General features: G+C 54.7%; 1 protein-coding gene across 3 annotated transcripts; it reads right to left on the minus strand.

Moving 5' to 3' along the window:
* Positions 1 to 1895: 1895 nt before the first annotated feature.
* On the minus strand, positions 1896 to 22563 carry PICK1 (protein interacting with PRKCA 1). 3 transcript variants are annotated; one of them, XM_030815575.1, is made up of 13 exons: positions 21589 to 22563; positions 21173 to 21270; positions 19659 to 19770; positions 13817 to 13945; positions 11213 to 11279; positions 9864 to 9953; positions 7100 to 7153; positions 5912 to 5974; positions 5012 to 5145; positions 4534 to 4626; positions 3796 to 3846; positions 3171 to 3315; positions 1896 to 2743 (listed from the first exon to the last, which is right to left on the minus strand). In XM_030815575.1, the coding sequence occupies exons 2-13, from the start codon at positions 21211 to 21213 to the stop codon at positions 2475 to 2477; spliced, it is 1248 nt and encodes a 415-aa protein (XP_030671435.1). In that variant the 5' UTR covers positions 21214 to 21270; positions 21589 to 22563; the 3' UTR covers positions 1896 to 2474. The 3 variants fall into 3 exon arrangements, with proteins under 3 accessions (XP_030671435.1, XP_030671434.1, XP_030671433.1); XM_030815574.1 differs by having other exon boundaries at positions 21536 to 22563; XM_030815573.1 differs by having other exon boundaries at positions 21438 to 22563.
* Between the last annotated feature and the right edge of the window lie 611 nt (positions 22564 to 23174).

The raw sequence follows: 23174 nt of genomic DNA on the forward strand, positions 1-23174 counted from the left end.
AGGTGGCCATGTCCCCTCACCTTTCCAGAGGGCATCTCTCCCCCTAGAGGACAAACTTGGGTATCCAGGGCCAGGGGCTTTTGCTGTGGACACTGTGCTGGCAGCCAGGTCATCTGCTGATCCCAGCACCTGCCCTCTCCCCACGGAGCATCCCATGATCTCCCTCACACTTTGACATCTGACCTCCTGCACTTGGATCCAGGTGCACGAATCTGGCAAGATGTGATTTATTCCCTCTACGCATTTATCCTCCTCCCATACATCACCCCTCCTTTCTTTGCCTCCCTCCAAATCATGAGCCTGGTGAACAGGCCCCTGCAGAGGAAGCCACCTTCCCTCCGCAAACTCCCCTCACCTTCCAGCCCAGCCCATAGTGACCCCTCCCCACTGGTCCCTGCTGGCCCTCATTTTCCATCCAGGCCCCAGGAAGGTCTGGGGAGCCCCACGGATGCCTGGCTGGCTTCCACTTATACGGCCTGTGGCTTCCCCTGCGCCACTAGAGCAGTGACTGCGTTTGACTTTATTTATTTTATGTATTTTTTTGAAATGGAGCCTCGCTCTGTTGCCCAGACTGGAGTGCAGTGGCACGATCTCAGCTCACTGCAAGCTCTGCCTCCCAGGTTCACACCATTCTCCTGCCTCAGCCTCCTGAGTAGCTGGGACTACAGGCACCCACCACCACACCCAGCTAATTTTTTGTATTTTTAGTGGAGACGAGGTTTCACCGTGTTAGCCAGGATGGTCTCGATCTCCTGACCTCGTGATCCACCTGCCTCGGCCTCCCAAAGTACTGGGATTACAGGCGTGAGCCACCGCTCCCGGCCCGTCTGACTTTATTTAACACTTAAGAGCGTTTGCTCTGTGCCAAGCCCTGTTCTTAGCCCTCTCCAGATGTTCATTTAATCTCCTAACAAGCCAATGAGGTAGGTGCCACACTTCAGATAGGGAAATTGAAGCCCAGGGAGGTCAGGAACTAACCCAGGCTGTCAGTTCCAGCCTGTGCTCTTGGCCTCCACTCTGGCTGCCCCCTTCAGGGAGGCAGTGTGGTCTGTCTGATGGCTCTGTGAGGACCCAGGTGGGCTCCTGGTGACAGCTGGCCCCTCCTCCATGTCCCACCCCTGCCAAGCCTCCCATTTGGGTTTCTGCCCAGCACTGCATGCTCAAAGCTGATGCAGAAACCCTTTTTCCATCCTAGACTCAGCCCACCTTGCACACCCTCTTGCCCCCACGCATTCTCAGGATGGCCATATTCATCGTCCGAACAGGAACACGTTAGAGTGACAAGGGCCACTATGACTGATCACACCAGGCCAAGGCTGGCCAGAAGCAGGAGAAGTGGCCACTCTGTTTCTGCCACTCTGCAGACACTCCCCATGGCCTCTCCCCATGCCCCCCTTCCCACAGCCCCCGAGCACCTCTCCCCATACGCCTTTCCCCACCACCCGGGCAGCACAGGCGCACCTGGAGTCAGCACTTACCCCTTACCACCCTCCCCTACTTGGGGGCTCAGTCGCCCTGGCTCCATGTCTGCCCTTCTCTTCCCCAAAGGTTTATTTCCTGTCAGAAGCACAGAAAGGTCACAGATTGGAGGCGGGGGGAAGGGGGTAAGGGGAAGGGGGCGGGGGTGAGATACAAAAGGCTCCAAAAAGCAGAAAGCTTTGGAGGCAGGTGGCAAAGTCAGGCCTTCAGGACAGATCTGAATTAAAACCCACTGTGTCTCCACACAGGGTGTGGCCTTGGGCAAGATCTCTCTCTGAGCCTCAAATCACCAGCTGTGAGGGGACCACAGTGCTAGCCCTGCAACACTTCAGTGAGGCATAAATGGCGCATAGCAAGGGCGCTGTCAATAGATGGTGGAGGGGAAGGGCAGACGAGGAGAGTCTGAAGCCACTGCGACCACTGCGCCATCCAGGTTTGTGTTTATTTGATACAGGCCCAGAACCCAGCCCTCCTTCAGAGAAGTGGCCGAGCTGGGGGAACAGAATAAATAAAGGCCGCCGAGGTGTGATGGGGACTGGACGGGCCGGTCTGGGGCGAGGCAAGGGTGCCCAGGAGACATTGGCCCCAACCTCAGCTGTCTACCGCCAGCCCCACTCCCGGCAGGCTCCGGGGGCAGTGTGAGTGCCCACAAGGAGCAGGGCCCAGATGACTGCCACATCCAAGTCCTTTCTTTTCCTTCCTGCCCTCCCTCTCCTTCCTAAGGCAGGTCCAGAGACCAAGCTCTCCCTCTGGCCAGGGAGCCGGGAGGGGAGGGAGGGTGGAGGGGCCAGTGTCCAGGTCCCAGGCCATGACCCTGGTGCCTGTCCTGGGCAGGAGCCCAGGTTCGCTGTGCGAGGACAGAGGAGCAGGGAGGCAGGCGCCCCAAGCCAGCAGGCCTTTATGTGTCGCCCCCTTGCGCGGCGGCCCCGCCCCGCCCCGCTCCCAGGCTCCGTCCTCCCACGCACCCTGCCCCGGGCACCACACCCGCGGGGCACTCAGGAGTCACACCAGCTTCCACCCTTGTCCAATGGCCCAGCAGCCCCTCGTGTATCCCTGGCCGGCTCCCCAGCTGCCGTGTCTTCCTCCTCCTCCTCCTCCTCCCCATCTGTGAACTCCTCCTGGTTGAGGCCATAGGCCAGTGTGGTGTGCGCCAGGTCTACCTCGATGGGGAAGACGTCGGCATCCCGCAGCACTGCGTAGCAGTCGTTGTAGTACTTGGACATGGTGGACACGAGGCGCTGCAGCTGGAACACGATGTCCTGGACTGGGGTGGGAGGTCGGGGGACAGGCTGCAGTGGGCTCTGGCTGCCTGCCTCAGGGAGGAGACTCTCCCAGCCCACCCGGCCCAACTCTCGCCTCCCCTGGGCTTCCCACTCGGGCACTTCCCTGACCCCTCATGACCTGGCAAGGGGCGGAGGCAGGCGCTGCCCAGCCCGGGGCCTCCCAGCTCCCAGTTCAGGGAAGGCAGGAGGCTGTCGGGTAAATGGATCATGGAGTGCAGCCCACGGAGCCCACGCGCACAGGCCAGCCCCACCCAGGCCAGGCTCTGGGCAGATGGCTGGGCTCCTAGAGGGGCTTTACATCCGGGCCGTGGCCTGGCCCTGAGACCTCAGGTGAGTACCTTACCCCTCTGGGCCTCAGTTTTCCCACCTCTTTAATGGAGAGCCGACAGGGAGGAGGGCTGCGCTCACCGTGCTTCTGGTCCAGCAGCTCCATCTTCTCCAGCACATCCTTGCGCATCTGGGAGAAGCGGGCGCGCGCCTCCTGGCGGCAGCGCAGGATCAGGCGGTACTCATAGTTGCCGGTGCTCACCCGGTAAAGGGGCTCGCCTAGGGCCTGGGGCGGGGGTGGGACAGGAGGGCCTGCTCAGGGACAGCCTCGCACAGCACTGAGCTTTCAAAGCCACGGCTTTTCCTCATTCCTGAGACCTCATTTCTGAGACTTCAGTGTTTCTCAGAAGCACTCAGTGATAGCTTTGAAGAGAGGAAAAAACCAAACCCAAACCTCTGCCACATTCAATGAACATTGGCCACGAGATGGATCCCGACAGCAGAAAAATCAAAAACTTAAAAATGCCTCATAGGAGTGAAGAAAATCCGATTTTCCCTCCAAGAGTCCCCCAGACTGAGGGAGTGGTTCCCGGCCGGGTGCCCAGCACACCGAGGCCCAGCGGGACTGGGAAGATGGCCCCAAATCTCCAGGAACGAGAGTCCAGCCAAGTCCCCCAGGTCTCTCCCGGGTTGGCCTGAGCCACCTGCTATCCCTGGCAGACCAGGTGGGGGGAGGTACAAGCCCCCCACCCCCTCCAACACTCACAATGCAGCTGTATTCCTCGTCATCCATCTCCTTCACCTTCAGGCAGTACGACTGTGTGGGACAGGTGAGGCTGTCAGAGTGGCTACCCCCACCCCAGATCCCCAGCTCCACCCCCATCACCCACACGCAGCGGGAGAGGCTGGCGCAGGTGTTCAGAGAGTCCCAGAGAGGACAGCGGCAGGTGCTGGGGGATGACAGGGCCTGAGGCTTAGGCAGCCGAGTTGCGGCCAAGTTGACCAAACTCAAGGCCCAAGAGTGCTCTGGGAAAAAAGGGGTCTGTCGTTAAAGGAGCTTAGGAAGACCCTTGAAAATTCACACTGCACCTGGGCCTATCAAAGGCTCTGATAAGTCCTGCAGCAAAGGAACCTTGGCTTGCTTAATGGAGCATTTTCTCTCAATTCCTTTGACTATAGAATAATTAAATGTAAAACTCACGAACGTTCACTGACACCCACTTTATGCTCACTCACCTAGTCTATCCCATTGTTTAAAGGCAACAAATCCCAAGGGGTCAGAGTGCACACAGCGAGAGCCACGCCCACCCCAGGCTCTCAGACGCTTCTTTGTGCAGGCGCAGCAGAGCTTTGGCTGCACCTCCCTGGGCCTCTGGGCCCACACCTGGAGCAGACATGCGGTCGGCGCTGGCTGGCCTCGCTGGCCGCAGCGTGGCTGACTAAAGTGGGGCAGATCTCCAGGGTGGGCGCTCGCCCTAGCAGCCTGGGCACCTGGACTACTCACCAGGTACTCAAACTTCACGTCCAGGTACTTCTTGATGGTGAGGCGAGTGTCCGGGATGGCTTTGTTGAGGTACGTGTTCAGATCCGTCAGCATCTGGAAGAGGGTGGGTGGATGCTGAGGCTGTCACAGCGGGGGGGTGCCAGGGTGACAATGAATGGCACTGATGCGTCACCCCTGTTGGTGGACTCGACTATCAGAGCCAGATGGTGCTCCCCGATGCCTTGTCCCTCTCAAGGATGAGAAGACTAGTGCCAGGCCTAGGGCAAGCTGTGACTTAGTGGCGAGCCAGGGTCAGAAGCCAGCCCAGAGGTCAATGGCAAGGCCCAAGGGGGCACAGTGACTCACCCACAGTCCACTGTGTGGGTGACTGAGCCAGAGGCTGTACCCAGGCACAGGACTCCAGCACAGGACCTTCTCTGCCGCACTCTCCCCTCCCCACCTTCACACGCCAGACACACGCATGCTCAACAGGACCTACCGGCTTGATGGTTTTCAGAAGCCGAATGCCGAACTTCTCGATGCTGCGGTGGGCATCGGCGAACTTAACAAAAGCCTCGCTCGCAGCTGGCTGGGGCTCCCGCACCCCGATCACAGAGAACACGTCCCCAAAGGCTGCAGGACAAGTTTGCCTTGAAGGCTGCCCCTACTTGGCCCCCTAAGAGAAGCCAGGGGTTTGTTGGGGAGAAGCAGGGCAGGGGGCCTGACAGGCTGGAGGCCAATGTCTGCACAGGGGCTACACCTCCAAGACAGCTGGTCTAAACCCCCTGAAGGAGCTGAGTCTGCACCTGGAGGAAACTGGATTGACACCTCCAAGAGCTGGTCTATGCCCCCTAAAGTCCTGAGTGTACACACCAAGGGAGTTGGCCCTCATTCCCCAGAGGGACCAGTGAGAGAAGACTGGGTCAAGGTTTGTGGAGGTGGCGCCGCCTGAGGCAGAACACTGGCCGAGTCTAGACACCTGGATTGAAACAACACTGGCCGAGTCTAGACACCTGGATTGGAACAACAGCTCCACCACTTGGGAGCGGCGTGGCCCTTTCCTCGGTCTGGGCTTCATTTTCTGCAGTAGCTGGGGTCAGCTGCAGTCGGCCTGCCCAGAGTTACAGGGTTGTCAGAAATATAAATAAGCAAGGGCCTTGTGGACTGCCAGTGGCAGTGTGAGGAGACAGGGTGGGGCCTGTCCATCGTTGCGGCCCTTAAGAGGCCAGCTGATCTAGATGCTCCCCGCAGGCCCATAGCAAATCCCAGCACCTGGGACCAGGCCCAGCCCAGAGGGAGCCTGAGGTCAGGCGCTGTGGGTCTGACCCACCTCAGCATGGGAGTGAGAAGCCCCAGGGATTGCCCAGGGTCACGCCACAGGTTTGGGGGATGCCATTACCCCGGTGAGTCTGCGACAGCTCATAAAAGGCCCGTAGGAGGTTCTTGGTGTGTTCCGTCATCCCTGTGGGAGAGACTGAGTGATGCAGAACGGGGACGCATGGCGGGGACCACACTGGCCCAGGGCAAGGCCTCCAACTGCCCATGCCACCCAAGGCCTCCAACTGCCCACCCCACCCAAGGCCTCCAACTGCTCACCCCACCCAAGGCCTCCAACTGCCCATGCCACCCAAGGCCTCCAACTGCACACCCCACCCAAGCCCTCCAACTGCTCACCCCACCCAAGGCCTCCAACTGCCCACCCCACCCAAGGCCTCCAACTGCCCACCCCACCCAAGCCCTCCAACTGCCCACCCCACCCAAGGCCTCCAACTGCCCACCCCACCCAAGGCCTCCAACTGCCCACCCCACCCAAGGCCTCCAACTGCCCACCCCACCCAAGGCCTCCAACTGCCCACCCCACCCAAGGCCTCCAACTGCCCACCCCACCCAAGGCCTCTGCTAGGCCCTGATACATGGCCTTTCCCCACTGCCCAACCACAGCCCAGGGGTAAAAGCTCAGTCTGACCCAACCCATGAGGAGCCCCATTAGACAGGGGCACCAGGATTAAGATGCAGGGGTACACAGCCTGCTGTGGGCTTTAGCCCTGGGACAGCATGGGATTCCAGGGCATTCTCGCTATGTTTACAAGTGCTATTCTCTGAATTTTTATGAGTATCAGGTTTTGTGTTTTTTTTTGAGATAGAGTCTTGCTCTATTGCCCAGACTAGAGTGCGGTAGTGTGATCTTGGCTCACTGCAACCTCTGCCTCCCTGGTTCAAGCGATTCTCATGCCTCAGCCTCTCGAGTACTGATTATAGGCACGCACCATCATGCCTGGCTAATTTTTGTATTTTCAGTAGAGATGGCATTTCACCATGTTGGCCAGGCTGGTCTCAAACTCCTGACCTTAAGTGATCCGCCCACCTCAGCCTCCCAAAGTGCTGAGATTACAGGCGTGAGCCACTGCACCAGGCCCGAGTTATTTTTAAATTCAGAAGAAGGATATATTCTTAAGAACTCTTAATGCCCATGGCCCTAGGATTTTGTAGGCTGGCATTCCTAGTGCCAGCACCCCTATTGCCACTCTGCTAAGAGCATGCTCCCTGGGGTAGAGCTAGTGCCAGGACGAGGCCACCCCCAACCCACCTTTGTACAGCTCAGCGGTCCGCTCCAGCTCCTCTAGCCTCTTGACAAGCCCATCTGTCGGGATTCAAAGAAGAGGGGAGGTCAGTGGGCTCAGCAAGCCACAGGAGGCCCAGGGCCAGGCTGGGGAGGCGAGAGGCAACCCCAGAGGAGAACCAGGATGGGAAAGATCAGGGGTCCCAGGGAGGGGGATTTGGCACCTCGGGTCAGCTGGGTTCAAAGGTGTTTTGTAAATGACTAGGCCCTCCTCATGGCCAGCGGAGGGTCCGTGCCTAGCAGGCAAAGCTCCCGCACTTCTATCACAAAGCCTGCTGGCAGCTGGGGAGGAAGGCTGGCAGGAGCCATAGGACTGGAGATGGAGCAGCCAGGCCTCTAGCGCAGGAAGGACGTGGTCTCTGCCTCCCAAGCACACAGATGGCTCAGAAGGGAAAACGCAACTTGGGGAGGGAGGGGGAAATTCAGGAAGGCTGAGAGAGCTCACACTGGGAAGAGGCCTTGGTGATCACATTCACTGGCTTAGTGTTTCTTGAGCACCTACTGTGTGCCAACCACCATGTCAGGCTCACTTTGAGCCAAGTCTTGCTCTCAAGGCTCAAAGCCCAGCAGAGAAGCCAGCCCAGTGGCCGGGCGATGGGCAGCAGTGTGACAGTGAGGGCTGCAGGGGAGAGGGGGGGCAGTCGGGCGCTCTCTGCTCCCCAGCCCCCTGTGTTGACCTGGGTCAGGGTTTTTTAGCAGAAGAAGGGAGGAGCGGTGTGGGTGGCAAGCCACCCAGGTGCCGAGGCAAGAGATCAAGGACACGAGCTGTTCCAGTATAATAAAATATAAAACAAGAATAGTCATACCAGATATAGATCTTAGATATGATTATATATATCGTTAATCATTAGTTTGTAGCAATTGCCCTTTATTCCAATATTATAATAATCCCTGCTCTATAATCATAACCTAGGAAAAACCAGGCCATAGAGAGGTAGGAGCTGAGCGGACATAGTGAGGTGTGACCAGAAGACAAGAGTGCCTTTTGTTATGCCCAGACAGGGCCACCAGAAGGGCTCCTTGGTCTAGCGGTGACACCAGCGTCTGGGAAGACACCTGTTGCCAGGTGGACCGTGGTCTAGCGGTAGCAAAAGGTGTCAAGGAACAACACCCGCTACTTAGCAGACCCGGAAAGGGAGTCTCCTTTTCCCCGGGGGAGTTTAGAGAAGACTCTGTTCCTCCACCTCTTGTGGAGGGCCTGACACCAGTCAGGCTTTCCCGCAGTTATCCGGAGGCCTAACCGTCTCCCTGTGATGCTGTGCTTCAGTGGTCACGCTCCTAGTCCACCTTCATGTTCCATCCTGTACACCTGGCTCTGCCTTCTAGATAGCAGTAGTAAATTAGTGAAAGTACTAAAAGTCTCTGATATGTAGAAATAATGGCGTAAGCTGTCTTTCTCTTTGTCTTCTCTCTCTCTCTGCCTCGGCTGCCAGGCAGGGAAGGGCTCCCTGTCCAGTGGACACGTGACCTTACCTATCATTGGAGAAGACTCACATTCTTTACCCTGCCCCTTTTGCTTTGTATCCAATAAATAACAGCGCAGCCAGACATTCGGGGCCACTACCGGTCTCTGCGCATTGGTGGTAGTGGTCCCCCGGGCCCAGCTGCCTTTTCTTTTATCTCTGTCTTGTGTCTTTATTTCCACACTCTCTCGTTGCCGCACACAGGGAGAGACCCACCGACCCTGTGGGGCTGGTCCCTACAGAGCGGAGGCTGTGTTCAGGCCTCTCTGGGCAGGGAGGTGGCTGTGCGACAGGCTGTCGGGGGAGGAAGGGAGCAATTCAGAGGTCTTGGGGAGGCTTTGGCCACTCGGTGGCCTCCAGGCCTGGGCTCCCCAGAGCCTTAGCACCTGGCCAGCCGGCAGGAAAGGAGCCATGTAAGCATTGTGCTGTTGTTTTTAGCTGGGTCATGGGACATCATGACAGCTTCAATTTTAGAAACCCTATTTAAGGCCAGGGAAATTGCAAGGTTTGGGGGGAAAAACACAACAACCAGTTCTAATTTCATCTCAACGGCTGGTAACTACAGTAACAGGGATTTATAGGCACCAGGAGGCTGAAAATAGCAGCCGCCACTTTTGTACACCATTTGGAACAAGCTCAGACCCCACCCCCACTTCCCTAGCCAATAAAGCCCAGTGTGCCCAGCTGAGCCTACAATTTCTAAAGGTATTTATATCTACCCCACACGCACACTGCAGAGCTGCTGCTATTCTTAAACTCGGACTGGCGACGGTAGGAGTGGGACTGAGTGTTTCGCTGGCCACCCCAAGGAGGGAAAGTGTGTGCGCATGTGTGCATGCGTGTGTAAATGTGCATGTACACGCCTCCCCCCTCGCCTGGGCAGCCACCACGAAGGGAGGACCTGCAGAGGCAAGGGCAGCAGCGCCACCTCCTGGACAAAGGAGGCGCGAGGTGGGCAGTGAGAGTGCTGGGGTGAGGGGTAAGGGGGCTGAGGGCAGAGGCAGAGGCACCTCCCCACACTAAGTCTGTTTCCCCATCTGTGACCTGAGGGACACTGGCTAAGACAGCCCAGCTGACAGCTGTGGACCCTCCGGGAGCTGGAGAGGCCTCTGGGGATGCAGAGATGGTGACTTCTCAGTTCCATGGGCAGAGGCCAGGGTCAGACCCGCGGGACCCACAGCAGCCTGGTGGGCAGCCATGGTGCCCCTCCCCTCTTCTCAGCCTGGGCTTGAGTCTCCGGGGCCCAAGCTGGGTAGGAAGGGACTCACCATTGCACAGGATGGCCCGGCTCAGGCCCAGAGCATCTGCGGTCCCTGAACTCATGTTCTCCACCAGCCGGTGCTTGACTTTCTTCAACACTGAGCGGGGGACAAAGGACCTGGTGAGTCTGTGGCTGCCCAGAGGCCATCCCTGCCCCCAGCCTTACCTCCATTCACAGGGAGCACCCCATAGGGGGCAGAAGGGCTGATGGGGGTGGCTGTGAAGTGGGGAATGTCCAGTGGGGAGGTCCTAGGCCCCTGCCCTATTCCCTCTGCTTCACAGAGGTGCTGGCAGTCTGGGCAGTTAAACATGAAGTGCTTCGCCCAGGGCCTGCTGCGCAACATCAACTGGTGGTCGCTGAGAGCCCAGTGCTGCCCGGGCTCAGCACAGGCTAATGGAAGCCAAGGAGGCCTCTTCCTCTCCTCTGTGTCACATCAGGACCTAGGGTATCACATAAAGGGGAGGGGGAGAAGAGGGGCCCCTGGGCTGGTTATGTGAAAGTAATGGGCACCATCAATGACCGTGAAACTCGGACCCCAGACTGAATTACTGCATCTGACCAGCTTAGTCCTAGGAAGGGGACTTAGTCCTGTGTTGGAACCAGAGGGTTTCGGAGGGAGCTGCCAGAGAGATCCAGCCTGCCCTTAGGCCCTTGGCCTCTGGCCCTAGGGTGTATGAAGAGGATTGCTGGGCTCCAGAGCTGAGAGACCTAGGTGTGCGCTCACCAGGGGCTGCAGCGCCCTCTCTGGGTCTCAGGCTTTGATCCGTAATGTGAAGGTCCAGAGGACTCGAAGCTGCTGTCCAGCTCTTGAGTCTTAAAGTTTCTACAGAACCGAGGCTCAGCCCCTCTAACAGGAGGGAACTTATCCCAGGGCGCAGACCCTCTGCCCAATGCCTGAGGTCCAGTTCAGATCCAGAGTCTCCCTGGGAGCTGAAGGCAGGAGAGGCCAGGGAGGAAAGCAGCTGTGCTAGAGGGCATGAGGCGCCAGGCCAGGGTTAGGCTGCTCTCCCTTTATGAAGAGTGAGGCCCTGGGCCATGTAAGCCGAGGCACTGGCCTGCAAAGGACAACCCTAGGGTAGCAAGTTCCCAGAGGAGGTGGCCGAAGCAGGGAGGTAGGGGTGAAACATGGGGGAGTGAGAAACCAGGGACAGAGTACAGGAACAGATGCAGGGAGAGCACCGGGAGTCCTCCCAGGCCTTTCAGATTTGCTTGGTCAGAGGTCAGAGCCCACAGCCATGTAACTCTGGATTCTCCTGTCATAAAGGGGAGGGCAGGGCTGGCTGTGGCACTTCTCCTTTGGGCCAGGGCCCATCCAGGGAGGCTGCTGGACACCCGTAACTGCTCTGACCAGCTTACCAATGTCCAGGGACATGCCCTGCTTGGGGTCCGCCTGCAGCTTGTTGTAGTGGATGGTCACCTCCCCCTGGAAAAGCAGCACACACAGACTAGTGAGGAAGGTTCCAGACCCTGAGCCCCTTCCCCGCCAAGACTGTTCTGGACTGAGAATCCTGAGCCCAGCACCGGATGTGGTGGCTCACACCTGTAATCCCAACAATTTGGGAGGCTGAGGCGGGCAGATCACTTGAGGTCAGGAGTTTTGAGACCAGCCTGGGCAACATGGCAAAACCCCATCTCTATTAAAAATACAAAAATTAGCTGGGCGTAGTGGCATGTGCCTGTAATCCCAGCTACTCAGGAGGCTGAGGCACAATAACCACTTGAACCAGGGAGGCGGAGGTTGCAGTGAGCTGAGATCGCACCATTGCACTCCAGCCTGGATGACAGAATGAGATTCTGTCTCAAAAAAAAAAAAAAAAGCCCCAGTAAGGGCCAGGCTGAGAGCTGTGACATGGCCCCACCTTGTGACCCTGTCTGTTCTCAGGCCCCTCCCTTCCTACTCTACATCCAAGCCCTGGGGCATCAGTGGGGACAGGGCCGGCACACGGCCCACAGCCTGGCAGTCTCTGATGTCTTGTGCTTTGGCCAGGTCAGGTTCTCCTTCATCCCTCCCCACGCAAACCACACTCTAAGCCTTTGCCGTGTCATTTCCCTACCCTGATTATTCCCTCCTCCACCCCAAACCACCCCATCCCCAGGAATCCTTCTACTCATTGAACAGCTACATCTGAGCACTTGCTCTGTGCCTGGTGCTGGGGCACCAAGGGGAAGGGGCAGGGGCAGCCCCAGCCCCCCAAGGCTGATGCGAATCAGGGAATTACACAAACTACTTTCTAATGACTGCTCAGGAGACACAGGCTTCTCCCAAGAGGACTTCCCTGAGCACGGGAGGGCACTGTGTTCACTCTCATCCTTGCAAACCAAAAGCCCTTGAACTTGGGACCACATTCATCCAAATATAAAACAGGATTTAAAAATCAAGTCCCAAAGGGAAACCAAAATGAGCAGATGCAATCAGAGTCAGAGGTGGGGTGAACTGCTCCCCCAGAATGAAACACAGGCGTGCTCAGGGGCCACCCCACAGGGAGCAGCTGTAGGCCAACGGCAAGCGGGCTGCAGTGGGAGTCAGGCCCGGGCTCCAGTTCAGCTGTGTGACCACAAGCAGGTCACTCCCCACCTGTGGACACCTGTAAGATGGGTGAGGAGAGTAATCCCTGCCCAGCACCCAAACAGGGGAGCTGGGCCATTGCTCCATCCCTGTCATGGCCGTGTGCAAATACAAAGAGCTTTTGTTCTCACGAGCAACCTCAGGAGCTGATATGACCAAGCCTGAGAGGACAGGGAGGGACCTGGCGAGCAGAGATGGGGAGGCAGGCACACACAACCCAACTTGGCCAGAACGAGACCCCCTGCACCTGTTCCCGTGATCAGCTCCTTTGCCTAACAGGTCATGCCTCAGGCAGTGATACCCAGACCACGTGGAGTGGTAGCTGTGGGGTCTCAATGAACCTTTCTGCTTCCTTTTTTACAACAGAGCTCTGAGCCCCAGCCCCAGGCCCTGATTTGTCCTATGGCTAAAGGGGCTGGAATAGGAGAATGTGCAGGATGGGACTCTTCCTACAGCAAGGAAGGAGACAAGCAGGGGCCACTCAGGAGCAGGACAGGAGGATAAAGGGGAGAGAGGATGGAGCAGCAGTTGGCCTGGGTTAAGGCAGGAAGGGGGACTATCAGGGGTGCCAGAACTCGGAGGACGGAAGTGGGGCTGAGGGAGGTAGCTGCCACCCTTGGCCAAGCTGAACTCACAGTGGGGACCCTTGCCCCTGGGACTTTCATATCATCCCATGGCTGTGCACTGCCTGCACATCACTTCTTTCACGGTATTGGTTTCCTGAGACTCGCTAGCAGCCACATGGCTAGGAAATGACAAAGCGGCTGCATGCTCGCTTCGGGAGAGGCCGGGATGCCGCCTGCCATTCCAGGAGGGAGCGTCCCTGCAGAGAGGCCTGGGCCTGGAGCAGCAGGTGACTCTGGTCTGTAGAGCAGCAGATCAGCTGGCCTGGGAGGGGGGTCTCTGGGTGTCTATGAGCCCAGGAGGCTGCGTGGGACCGAAAGTTCCCACAGGATGGGGAAAGGGCGCTCTTCTTTCCCTCTTAGCCCTCGCAGGCCCAGCGTGACCCGGCTGACATTATTGGGTGTCTACTGACCCAGGGAGGATCACCTTGGACTTTTAGCTTCAGCTCCAGCGCTGACGGGGGACACATGGGCTTGCCTGAGGGGTGGTTCCGAGTCTGTCAGCTCCCTGGGAGCTCACGGGGACCTTGTGGTCTTGCTGCCCACTCTCTTGACAAGGTTCAGCACAAGTCCTGAAGCACGATTACTATTTATTGAATGAACGAGGGATGGATGAGGAAGGCTGGAGTGTGACCCTGACCCTCCACGTGCCAAGGAAGGGGGTGGTGAGGGCTGATACCCCCTTCCAAGCCCGCTGGGGCCTCTGGCAGCCTGGAGGTCTCAGAAGCATGTGTGACTGCCTCTGGACACCTGCTCTGCAGCAACCCTTACCTTCACCTCCTGAATCATCTTCGCCACCTCCACCTTAGTTTTCCCTTTGATTGACCTGCCATTGACACCGGTGATCTCATCGCCAGCTGCCACTGTGCCGTCCAAGGCTGCTGGGGTGTTGTCAAATACCTGTGGGTGCATAAGGAGAGTTGTGGGGGAAGAAAGGGAGGGCTAAGATGGAACCTGGGAAGACACCTGACCACTGCCTGGCTCTGTCTTCCACTCTACCCTCTGCTCTCGTTTTTTGAGAAAGCGTCTCACCACCGGGGCTGGAGTGCAGTGGCGTGATCACAGCTCACTGTGGCACTGAACTCCTGGGCTCCAGCAATCCTCCTGCCTCAGATACATAGTCAAATGATTTTTTTTTTGAGTTGACGTTTCGCTCTTGTTGCCCAGGCTGGAGTGCAATAGTGCCATCTCGCTCACCGCAACCTCTGCCTCCCAGGTTCAAGCAATTCTCCTGCCTCAGCCTCCCGAGTAGCTGGGGTTACAGGCATGCACCACCACACCCGGCTAATTTCGTATTTTCAGTAGAGACAGGGTTTATCCATGTTGGTCAGACTGGTCTCGAACTCCTGACCTCAGGTGATCCACCTGCCTTGGCCTCCCAAAGTGCTGGGATTACAGGCGTGAGCCACCATGCCCGGCGTCAAATGATTTTTGACAAGGGTGTCAAGAACATTCAATGGGAAAGGACAGTCATTTCAACAATGGTATGTGAAAAATGAAGTTGACACTACTTAACACCATATACAAAAATTAACTCAAGGCCAGGCGCAGTGGCTCACGCCTGTGATTCCAACACTCTGGGAGGCCAAGGCAGGCGGATCACCTGAGGTCAGGAGTTCGAGACTAACCTGGTCAACATGGCGAAACCCCATCTCTACTAAAAATACAAAAATTAGCTGGGCATGGTGGCAGGCGCCTGTAGTCCCAGCTACTCAGAAGGCAGAGGCAGGAGAATCGCTTGAACCTGGGAAGCGGAGGTTGTAGTAAGCCGAGATCATGTCACTGCATTCCAGCCTGAGCAACAGAACGAGACTCTGTCTCAAAAATAATAATAATAATAATTAACTCAAAATTGATCAAAGACCTAAATGTAAAAGTTAAAACTATAAAACTCAGAAAAACGCCTAGCCCAAAACCTTTATGACATTGGATTTGATGGTAATTTCTTGGATATGACACCTAAGATCCAAGTAACAAAAGAAAAAATAAACAAATTGAACTTCATAAAAATTTTAAAACTGGTGCATCAAAATACACCATCCAGTCTGGGCAATGTGGCAAAACCTTGTCTCTACAAAAAATACGAAAATTAGCTGGCCATAGTGGTGTACGCCTGTAGTCCCAGCTACTTGGGAGGCTGAGGTGGGAGGATCGCTTGAGCCTGGGAAACGGAGGCTGCAGTGAGCTGAGATCCCATCACTGTACTCCAGCTTGGGCAACAGAGACTCTGACTCAAAAAAAAAAAAAGAAAGAAAAGAGACGAGAAGAAAAGAAAAGAACATTATCAACAGTGTAAAAAGGCAACCCACAGAATGGGAGAAAATATTTGCAAATCACATTTTTGATAGGGGATTAATATCCAGAATATATACAGAATTCCTAAAACTCTTTTTTCTTTTTTTCCTCTTAGCTGATTGTGCTTTGTAGAGAATTCTTAAAACTCAACAACAAAAACCAAACAACCTAATTCAAAAATAGACCAAGGGCTGGGCACGGGGGTGCACACCTGTAATCTCAGCATTTTGGGAAACTAAGGTGAGAAGATCACCTGGGCAATATGGCAAAACTCTGTCTCTACAAAAAAAAATACAAAAATGAGCCAGGCATGTTGGCGCGTGCCTGTAGTCCCAGCTACTTGGGGGGCTGAGGTGGGAGGATTGCTTGAGCCCAGGAGGTTGAGGCTGCAGTGAGCCGTGATCGCACCCCTGCACTCCAGCCTGGGCGACAGAGCAAGATCCTGTCTCAAAAAAAAAAAAAATTAAGATGGTAAATTTTACCACAATAAAAATATAGAAAAAAACAGAACAGAGAATACAGAAAGCAGGATGTCATCATCCAGATACATGACAAGAAGGACACGGCGTTCCCAATGACGCCGCCCTCTGAGGATCTGGCACAACAAACAAAAGCCTGTGCCTGCAGCTATCATCACGACTCCTCCTAACACCAGGGACAAAAAGAAAGTCCTCAAAGTCCTCACAGATCAGAAACAAAACACATCACAAATAAAGGATCACAAATAAGAATGGCAATAGCCATGTGACAGCAAAGGACAATGTGACAAGGCCATCACACTTCCACGAAGGAATTACTGTCAACCTTGACGTTCATTCTTGAATCGAATGAGCCAAAATGTCAACTGAAAGGAATATGGGAACCACAATGACCAAAAACGACAGACCCGAGGTCTCAAAAAATTGACATCCCACGTGCCCTTTCTCAGAAAGCTACAGGAGGATATTCTCCACGGGAGATCAGGGAGTAAATCAGGAAAGGGACCCCCAAGATGGGGGAATCCAAAGAGAAGGGGCAGGGGCAGGGGGAGGGCACAAGGGGGAGAGACTACAGGGCGGAAAACAGACTGAAGAAAATGGGGCCGGGCATGGTGGCTCACGCCTGTAATCCCAGCACTTTGGGAGGTCGAGGCAGGTGGATCACTTGATGTCAGGAGTTCGAGACCAGCCTGACCAACACGGTGAAACCCCGTCTCTAGTAAAAATGCAAGAATTAGCCAGGCCAGTGGTGGCACGTGCCTGTAATCCCAGCTACTTGGGAGGCAGAGGCAGGGGCATCACTTGAACCCGGGGGCCGGAGGTTGCAGTGAGCCAAGATTGCACCATTGCACTCCAGCCTGGCAACAGAGCAAGACTTAATTTCAAAAAAAAAAAAAAAAAAAAGATGGGAAATTGTGGAAAACGTACTGAGAAAACAAGGAGAGTGCAAATGAAAAAAAAAACAAAAAAAAAAAAAACAGGAAATTACCCCCACCCTCTCAAAAAAGAAGAAAAGGCTGAATTAAGAAAACAAACATAGATTCCGCAGAAAGTTAAACATAGAGTTGTTTTGACTAGAATGAGAGCTCTGCAAGAGTGAGATCTTTGTTTTCTTCAATTTTTTATCCCTAGTGCCTACAACAGAGCCTAGGAGGCATTTGGAAAAGATTTCCCGAACAAAATCTCTGTTGTACTAATATTAATTTAGCCAAAAATGGAAAAATAACTACGTTGGAAAGGTGGGATGAGAGGAAACAGACTGGTCATGGGAAGAACTAAATTCTCATCTACCGGACGAGGCAAAGTCAATGGATATTTACAGGTGATAGATCAAGAAATAACAGGATAGGCTGAGCACGGTGGCTCACGCCTGTAATCCCAGCACCTTGGGAGGCTGAGGCGGGAGGATCACTTGAACCCAAGAGTTTGAGACAAGCCTGGGCAACATGGCAAAACCCCGTCTCTACAAAAAATACACAAAAATTAGCCAGGTTTGGTGGCACATGCCTGTAATCCCAGCTACTTGGAGCCTGAAGTGGGAGAATCATCTGAGTCTGGGGAGATCAAGGCTGCAGTGACCCATGATTGCACCACTGCCCTCCAGCCTGGGCGACAGAGTGAGACTATTGAGAAAAATGGAAGCCCATGCATGAAGAGACAGAGAAAGCCGGGTGAGGTGCCCAGGGGAAGGGCAGTGGATTGCAATTATTTGACACAGGCCTTTCAATGCTCTTGACTTGGTAGAGGCAAGTCACATGGCACTTTGATAAAAACGAAATTGAATTAAAAAAATAAATTCTATGATGATGATGATGATGATTATTATTATTATTTTTGAGACGGAGTCTCACTCAGCCGCCCAGGCTGGAGTGCAATGGCATGATCTCAGCTCACTGCAACCACCATCTCCCGGGTTCAAGCGATTCTCCTGTCTCAGCCTCCCAAGTAGCTGGGATTACAGGCACCCACCATCATGCCTGGCTAATTTTTGTATTTTAGTAGAAACAGGGTTTCACCATGTTGGCCAAGCTTGTCTTGAAGTTTTCACCTCAGGTGATCTGCCCACCTCGGCCTCCCAAAGCGCTGGGATTACAGGTGTGAGCCACCCGCGCCCGGCCAGTTCTATTATTTTATTGGCTGGTGGTTCACGCCTGTAATCCTAGCACTTTGGGAGGCTGAGGTGGGCAGATCGCTTGAGATCAGGAGTTCGAGACCAGCCTGGCCAACATAGCTAAACCCTCTCTCTCCTACAAATACAAAAATTAGCTGGGCATGATGGCGCACACCTGTAATACCAGCTACTCGGGAGGCTGAGGCATGAGAATCGTTTGAATCCAGGAGGCAGAGGTTGCAGTAGGCTAAGATCATGCCACTGCACTCCAGGCTGGGCAACACAGTGAGACTCTGTCTCAAAAAAAAAAAAAAAAATCAATTATACGATTTTATAATGTCTGATCATTCTAAGCAAACTTGCACCCGAGGTAGGTAGAGGGAGGTGGCAAGAGGCTGAGCAGACACATGGCCAGGAGGCCAGGCCTGGGGGAGGCTTGGCTAATGCCTCCTGGGTCACAGGAGGCCGAATGGCTCATGAAGGAGGCAGCACTGTGAGCAGAAGCAAGACCAGGTCAATCCTGGGAATCTGTCTTCCAGGCCTACAAGCGACTCCTTAGCAAGATCCTCACAGAGGCCAGTTTCCCATCTGCCACCAGTGAGAGGGTTAGAACAGATCTTCCCAAGGCTACAGCAAGGTCACTGACTTGAATGAGCCACACAGTGAAGGAGGCCCCACAGCAGGCCTGTCACCACTCCTGAGTTACAGTGGACAGAATATCACCAGCACAGCTTCCTCTACAAGAGACACAAGAGTGCTCCTCACCACTGGCAGAGCATCTGGGAAAATGTACAGCTACCTGGAAAATAGCAGCAGCTACTGCTTAATGCATGGTTCTTTCTTTTTTTTTCTTTGAAACAGGGTCTCACTCTGTCACCCAGGCTGGAATGCACGGAATGCAGTGGCGTGATCTCAGCTCACTGCAACCTCTACTTTACAGGTTCAAGCGATTCTCCTACCTCAGCCTCCCAAGTAGCTGGAAGTACAGGCATGCACCACCACACGCAGCTGATTTTTTGTATTTTAGTAGAGATGGGGTTTCACCATGTTGGCCAGGCTGGTCTCGAACTCCTGACCTCGTGATCCACCCACCTCGGCCTCCCAAAGTGCTGGGATTACAGGTGTGAGCCACTACGCCTGGCCAATGCACGTTTCTTAAGTTCTAGTGTGTCATGTCATTTTGTTGAGTTTCACAAGAACCCAGAGATGATTATGTCTACCTGTTTTAAATCCCCGCTTTCTAGGTGATGAAACTGAGGCCCAAAGAGGTTAAGTAACTTGCCAGTAAGTAGGGAAGAAGCTTGCATTTGAACTCAGGCCATTATTTCATCGTGTTCCTATGACACTTCATTTTGGCTAGTACCCAAGGCTGATGGTTTTGTTGATTCAACAGTCAATTTCTATTGCATGTCCACTATGTGCCAGGCACTGTACCTGGTGCTTACTGCAGTGAAAAAGCAAACCAGGACACTGCCCTCAGGGCAAAGAGTCTACTCTACTAGACAGAGGGCAAATAACAAGTAATGAGTGCCAAGAAGGAAAAAAACAGAGCAACACAGGGGAGAAGACAGGGCAGACCAATGCAGCGCAGGTGGTCAGAAAGCCCCTCTGAGAGGGTCAGACCTCAAGAATGAGAAGGAGTCAGCTATGCAGCGTGGAGAAATGAACCTGCCTTTGTCATGCCCAAGTAGGGATGTACCTTGTGCCCCCCCTCCAAAGTGCCCAATACCTGGACGATATAGAGGCAGGGACAGTACTGGGCCCCTCCTCCAATGCTGATCCCGATCAGGTTCTGAGCATCCTTCTGCAGGGTCACCTTCCCAGGCACAGTCGGGATTCCACTAGAAAGAAAAGCAAGCTAGGCTGACTCTCCTGGCGGAAGGATGACTGGAGGGGGTGGGCCCTCTAAAACTCCTGAGGGGCTCCACTGGCTGCCCAGCTTTTTCTCTCCCTCCCTTGGACAAAACAACATTTTGTGCTGGAACATGCACAGCTCTTGGAGTTAAGCAGATGTGGGATCAAACCCCAGCTCTGCCATTTATCAGCTATGGAACTTGGTTTTTTTTGAGACGGAGTCTTGCTCTTTTTGCCCAGGCTGGAGTGCAATGGCACAATCTCGGCTCACTGCAACCTCTGCCTCCCGGGTTCAAGTGATTCTCCTGCCTCAGTCTCCTAAGTAGCTGGGACTACAGGCGCCCACCACCATGCCTGGCTAATGTTTCTGTATTTTTAGTAGAGATGGGGTTTCACCATGTTGGCCAGGCTGGTCTTGAACTCCCGACCTCAGTTGATCTGCCTGCCTCAGCCTCCCAAAGTGCTGGGATTACAGACGTGAGCCACCGCGCCCGGCCAGCTATGGGACTTGGGTAAGTCACCCTCTGTGTATCTCAATTTCCTCATCCATAAAATGGGGATGAGCACCCTCATCAGAGTTCTTCTAACCATGCGTGGAGGGCACTAACAGCAACCCAGTCCACAGCAGTCACTCCATAAAAATAGGTCCCCCTTCCCTTTCATTTATTCGATCTCTGAGATTTGAGCCACGTTCTGTCCTTGTCACCTTATCAGGCGTCTATGAAGTATGATGGCCACCTACTCCAGGGAGTCTTCCTCTATTAAACTGTCCACCTCCCACCTCTCAACTGCTCAATTACCTCTCAGTTTCCACTATAAATAAGCATTGACTGGTGTGTTATGATAAGTACTCACGCTAATTCACTTATTCATTCAAAAAACATTCCCTAACAACCTACTGACATCAAGTCCCTTACTAACTGCTGAGCACAGAGAAAGGCATTGCACCCACTGCTTGATCTGAAAGAGGATATATTCTAATGGGAAGACAAATCTAATTTTTGAAAATCTGTCCTACTAACAGCCTATGTTGGGAAGGAAGGTGTGCCTACAATATTTCTATTCAACCTTCAAAACCTGGCTCAACTGCTACGTCCTCCATGAAGCTTTCCTTGACCACCCCAGCAGAAGCACTGCTCCATCTGCTTTGCTCTTCTCGTCACCAAGTCATGCTAACAGTGCCCTTATGGCACTGAGCTGTGATTATCCCTTTAACTGTCCACAGCCCCCTACAAATAGTGAGCTCCTGGGAGAGCAGGGTCCATTGCTGCTTCAGTACGACAACTGATCCACCGCTGAGAAGCAAGGGTTTGTGGGACTGGGAAGTCCAGGGAAATGAGGAACTTGGGGCTCCTATACTGCTGGAACTTGGGGGAATAAAATACTCACAGTTTATCCTCTTCAATGTCATAATCCAAGTCTGCAAACATGGTTCCGAGAGTTGGAGTGGGCTGGCTAACTGCCCAGCTCGGTAGGGGAATGGGGAACTGGATCCGGGAGAGAAAGGAGCATAGGATTTAGGGAACCGAAGTGCCTAAATGCCAACGCCACCCCTCCCTCCACCACCCTCATACGGGACAGCAGGGCCCTCCTCTTCCCCTCTGGAGTGGGATGGGGCAGTCTCCGGGTGGGGGGCTGGGTAGGTGATTCTTACTAGGTACAAAGGGGGACTCCAGGCCAGGGCGATGGGCTCGGATCCCAGAGCCCGCCCCACGGGTCTCCAGGCCCTGGGGAGCTGCCTCTGTCGCTCACCGGAAGCGTTGGTCCCACAGCCGGGTCCGGGCCAGGCTGGTACCTGAACCCACCTGCCGTTCCACCTGGCGGTGGCCGCGATTGTCACGTCACTTCCGGCAGGACGCGGAAGTCCCGCCTTTCCCCCACTGGATATTTGCTCCAATCACTGCAGACAATCCTTCCCTTCCCGGCTCCCGGGACGCTCGGAACCAAGAACAAGAACAAGTATTGGCGGAAGCTCGCCGTTAGTAGGAACAAGCGAAAACAGAGGAACGGTCTGGACAGGCTGACAGCGTCTAACCCCGCCCTTTGCCCTGCCGCCGCCGCCATCTTGGGAAGGGCAGGGTTTGTCCCAGCTTCCTCAGCCGCACTCAGGGGCCCGCGCCGGCCCGGCGGTTGCCATGGCAACGAAAGCATCCCTGAGCCGGTGTTACCTCCGGCGAGGCTCAGTGGACTATAAACCCCGAGACATCATGCCCTTTCACCCCTTCACCACCTGGGCCTGTGACTCCCCTACTGGAATGGCCCTTTGAGGTCCCAGCGCATCCCAGTTTCTCCAACTTAAGTGCCAAAGAACCGGGAGTGATTTTGTGCGGGGCCACACACAGTTGGTATAAGATCTGGATCGTGGCCCTGAAACTCCCGCCGCCTAGTCTAGGCATCTTTGAACGTCCAAACACTAAACAGAGAGCCAGGAGAGGTGTATTCAGTGGGTCTTGCTATTAAGGACAGACTGGACATGCTCCCTTCCCTTTATGTGCCTCAGTTTCCCCATGTGTAAACCAAGGCCATTGAGGTAAATGTTTTCGATGGTATATGGTGAAAGGTTTCTCACACCCCCTTCTCCTTCCTTAGTCCTGAGGAGCAGCCCCCCTGGGGTCCCAGGGAGGGTCACGGTCCGCATGTACCTGAGGCTCGGGAAATGCTAGCTGTGCTCCCCAGTTGAAGAGTCTGAATCTTGTCTTCTCGCTAGCCTCTGCTGCCACTGCTATTGTGTAAAGTGGCTTCCCTGGGGGAGGTTGGCTCTCCCAGAGCCACAGCCAGGCATCCACCTCATCCGGCAGTATGGGGCCAGGCCCATCCAGCTTGCTTCCCCAGCTGCCCCAGGAGCCATGGAAGAAAGATACAGAAGGATGATTATCCGCATATCCCACGGCCGATGGAAGCCCCACCCTACTCTCTCCTTAGGTGGCTAATTGAGTCCGGACAGATGTGCAGAATGCCGTGACAACAACAGCCTTCCCACGTGTCCACTGCTCTCCAGTCAGATCACTTTCGCAGGATTTTAAAGCTCACCACCACCCCGTGAGAGAAGACCAAGTCTTGCCAGCCACGTTGTGCAGGCAAGGAAACGGAGGCCCTGGGAAGCCTCTTCCTCTGGTATCATAGCGGCAGGGCTAGGGCTGGGAAAACCAAGCTCTGTTTCCAGGCCAGAATTTTGGTTTCAAAAAGCAGCAGTCTAAGGCCAGGTGAGGTGGTGCACACCTGTAATTCCAGCTATTCGGGAGCCTGAGGCAGGAGAATCGCTTGAAAATGGGAGAGGGAGGTTGCAATGAGCCGAGATCAGGCCATTGCACTCCAGCCTGGGCGAGAGAGCAAGACTCCGTTTCAAAAAAAAAAAAGGCAGCAGTCTCCGAACCCAGGTGCCTTAACATGG

The sequence above is a fragment of the Nomascus leucogenys genome, chromosome 7b, assembly GCF_006542625.1.
Source record: "Nomascus leucogenys isolate Asia chromosome 7b, Asia_NLE_v1, whole genome shotgun sequence".
Lineage (NCBI taxonomy): Eukaryota > Metazoa > Chordata > Mammalia > Primates > Hylobatidae > Nomascus > Nomascus leucogenys.

Excerpts from the sequence above, each read along its gene's own strand:
- PICK1 (XM_030815575.1), bottom strand. The coding sequence starts at position 21,213 with ATGTTTGCAGACTTGGATTATGACATTGAAGAGGATAAACT. Across the intron at positions 5,146-5,911 it reads GCTGTCGCAGACTCACCGGG|CCTTTGGGGACGTGTTCTCT; the intron begins GTAATGGCATCC and ends CTTGTCCTGCAG. Across the intron at positions 3,316-3,795 it reads ACGAGGAATACAGCTGCATT|GCCCTAGGCGAGCCCCTTTA; the intron begins GTGAGTGTTGGA and ends CCCCCGCCCCAG.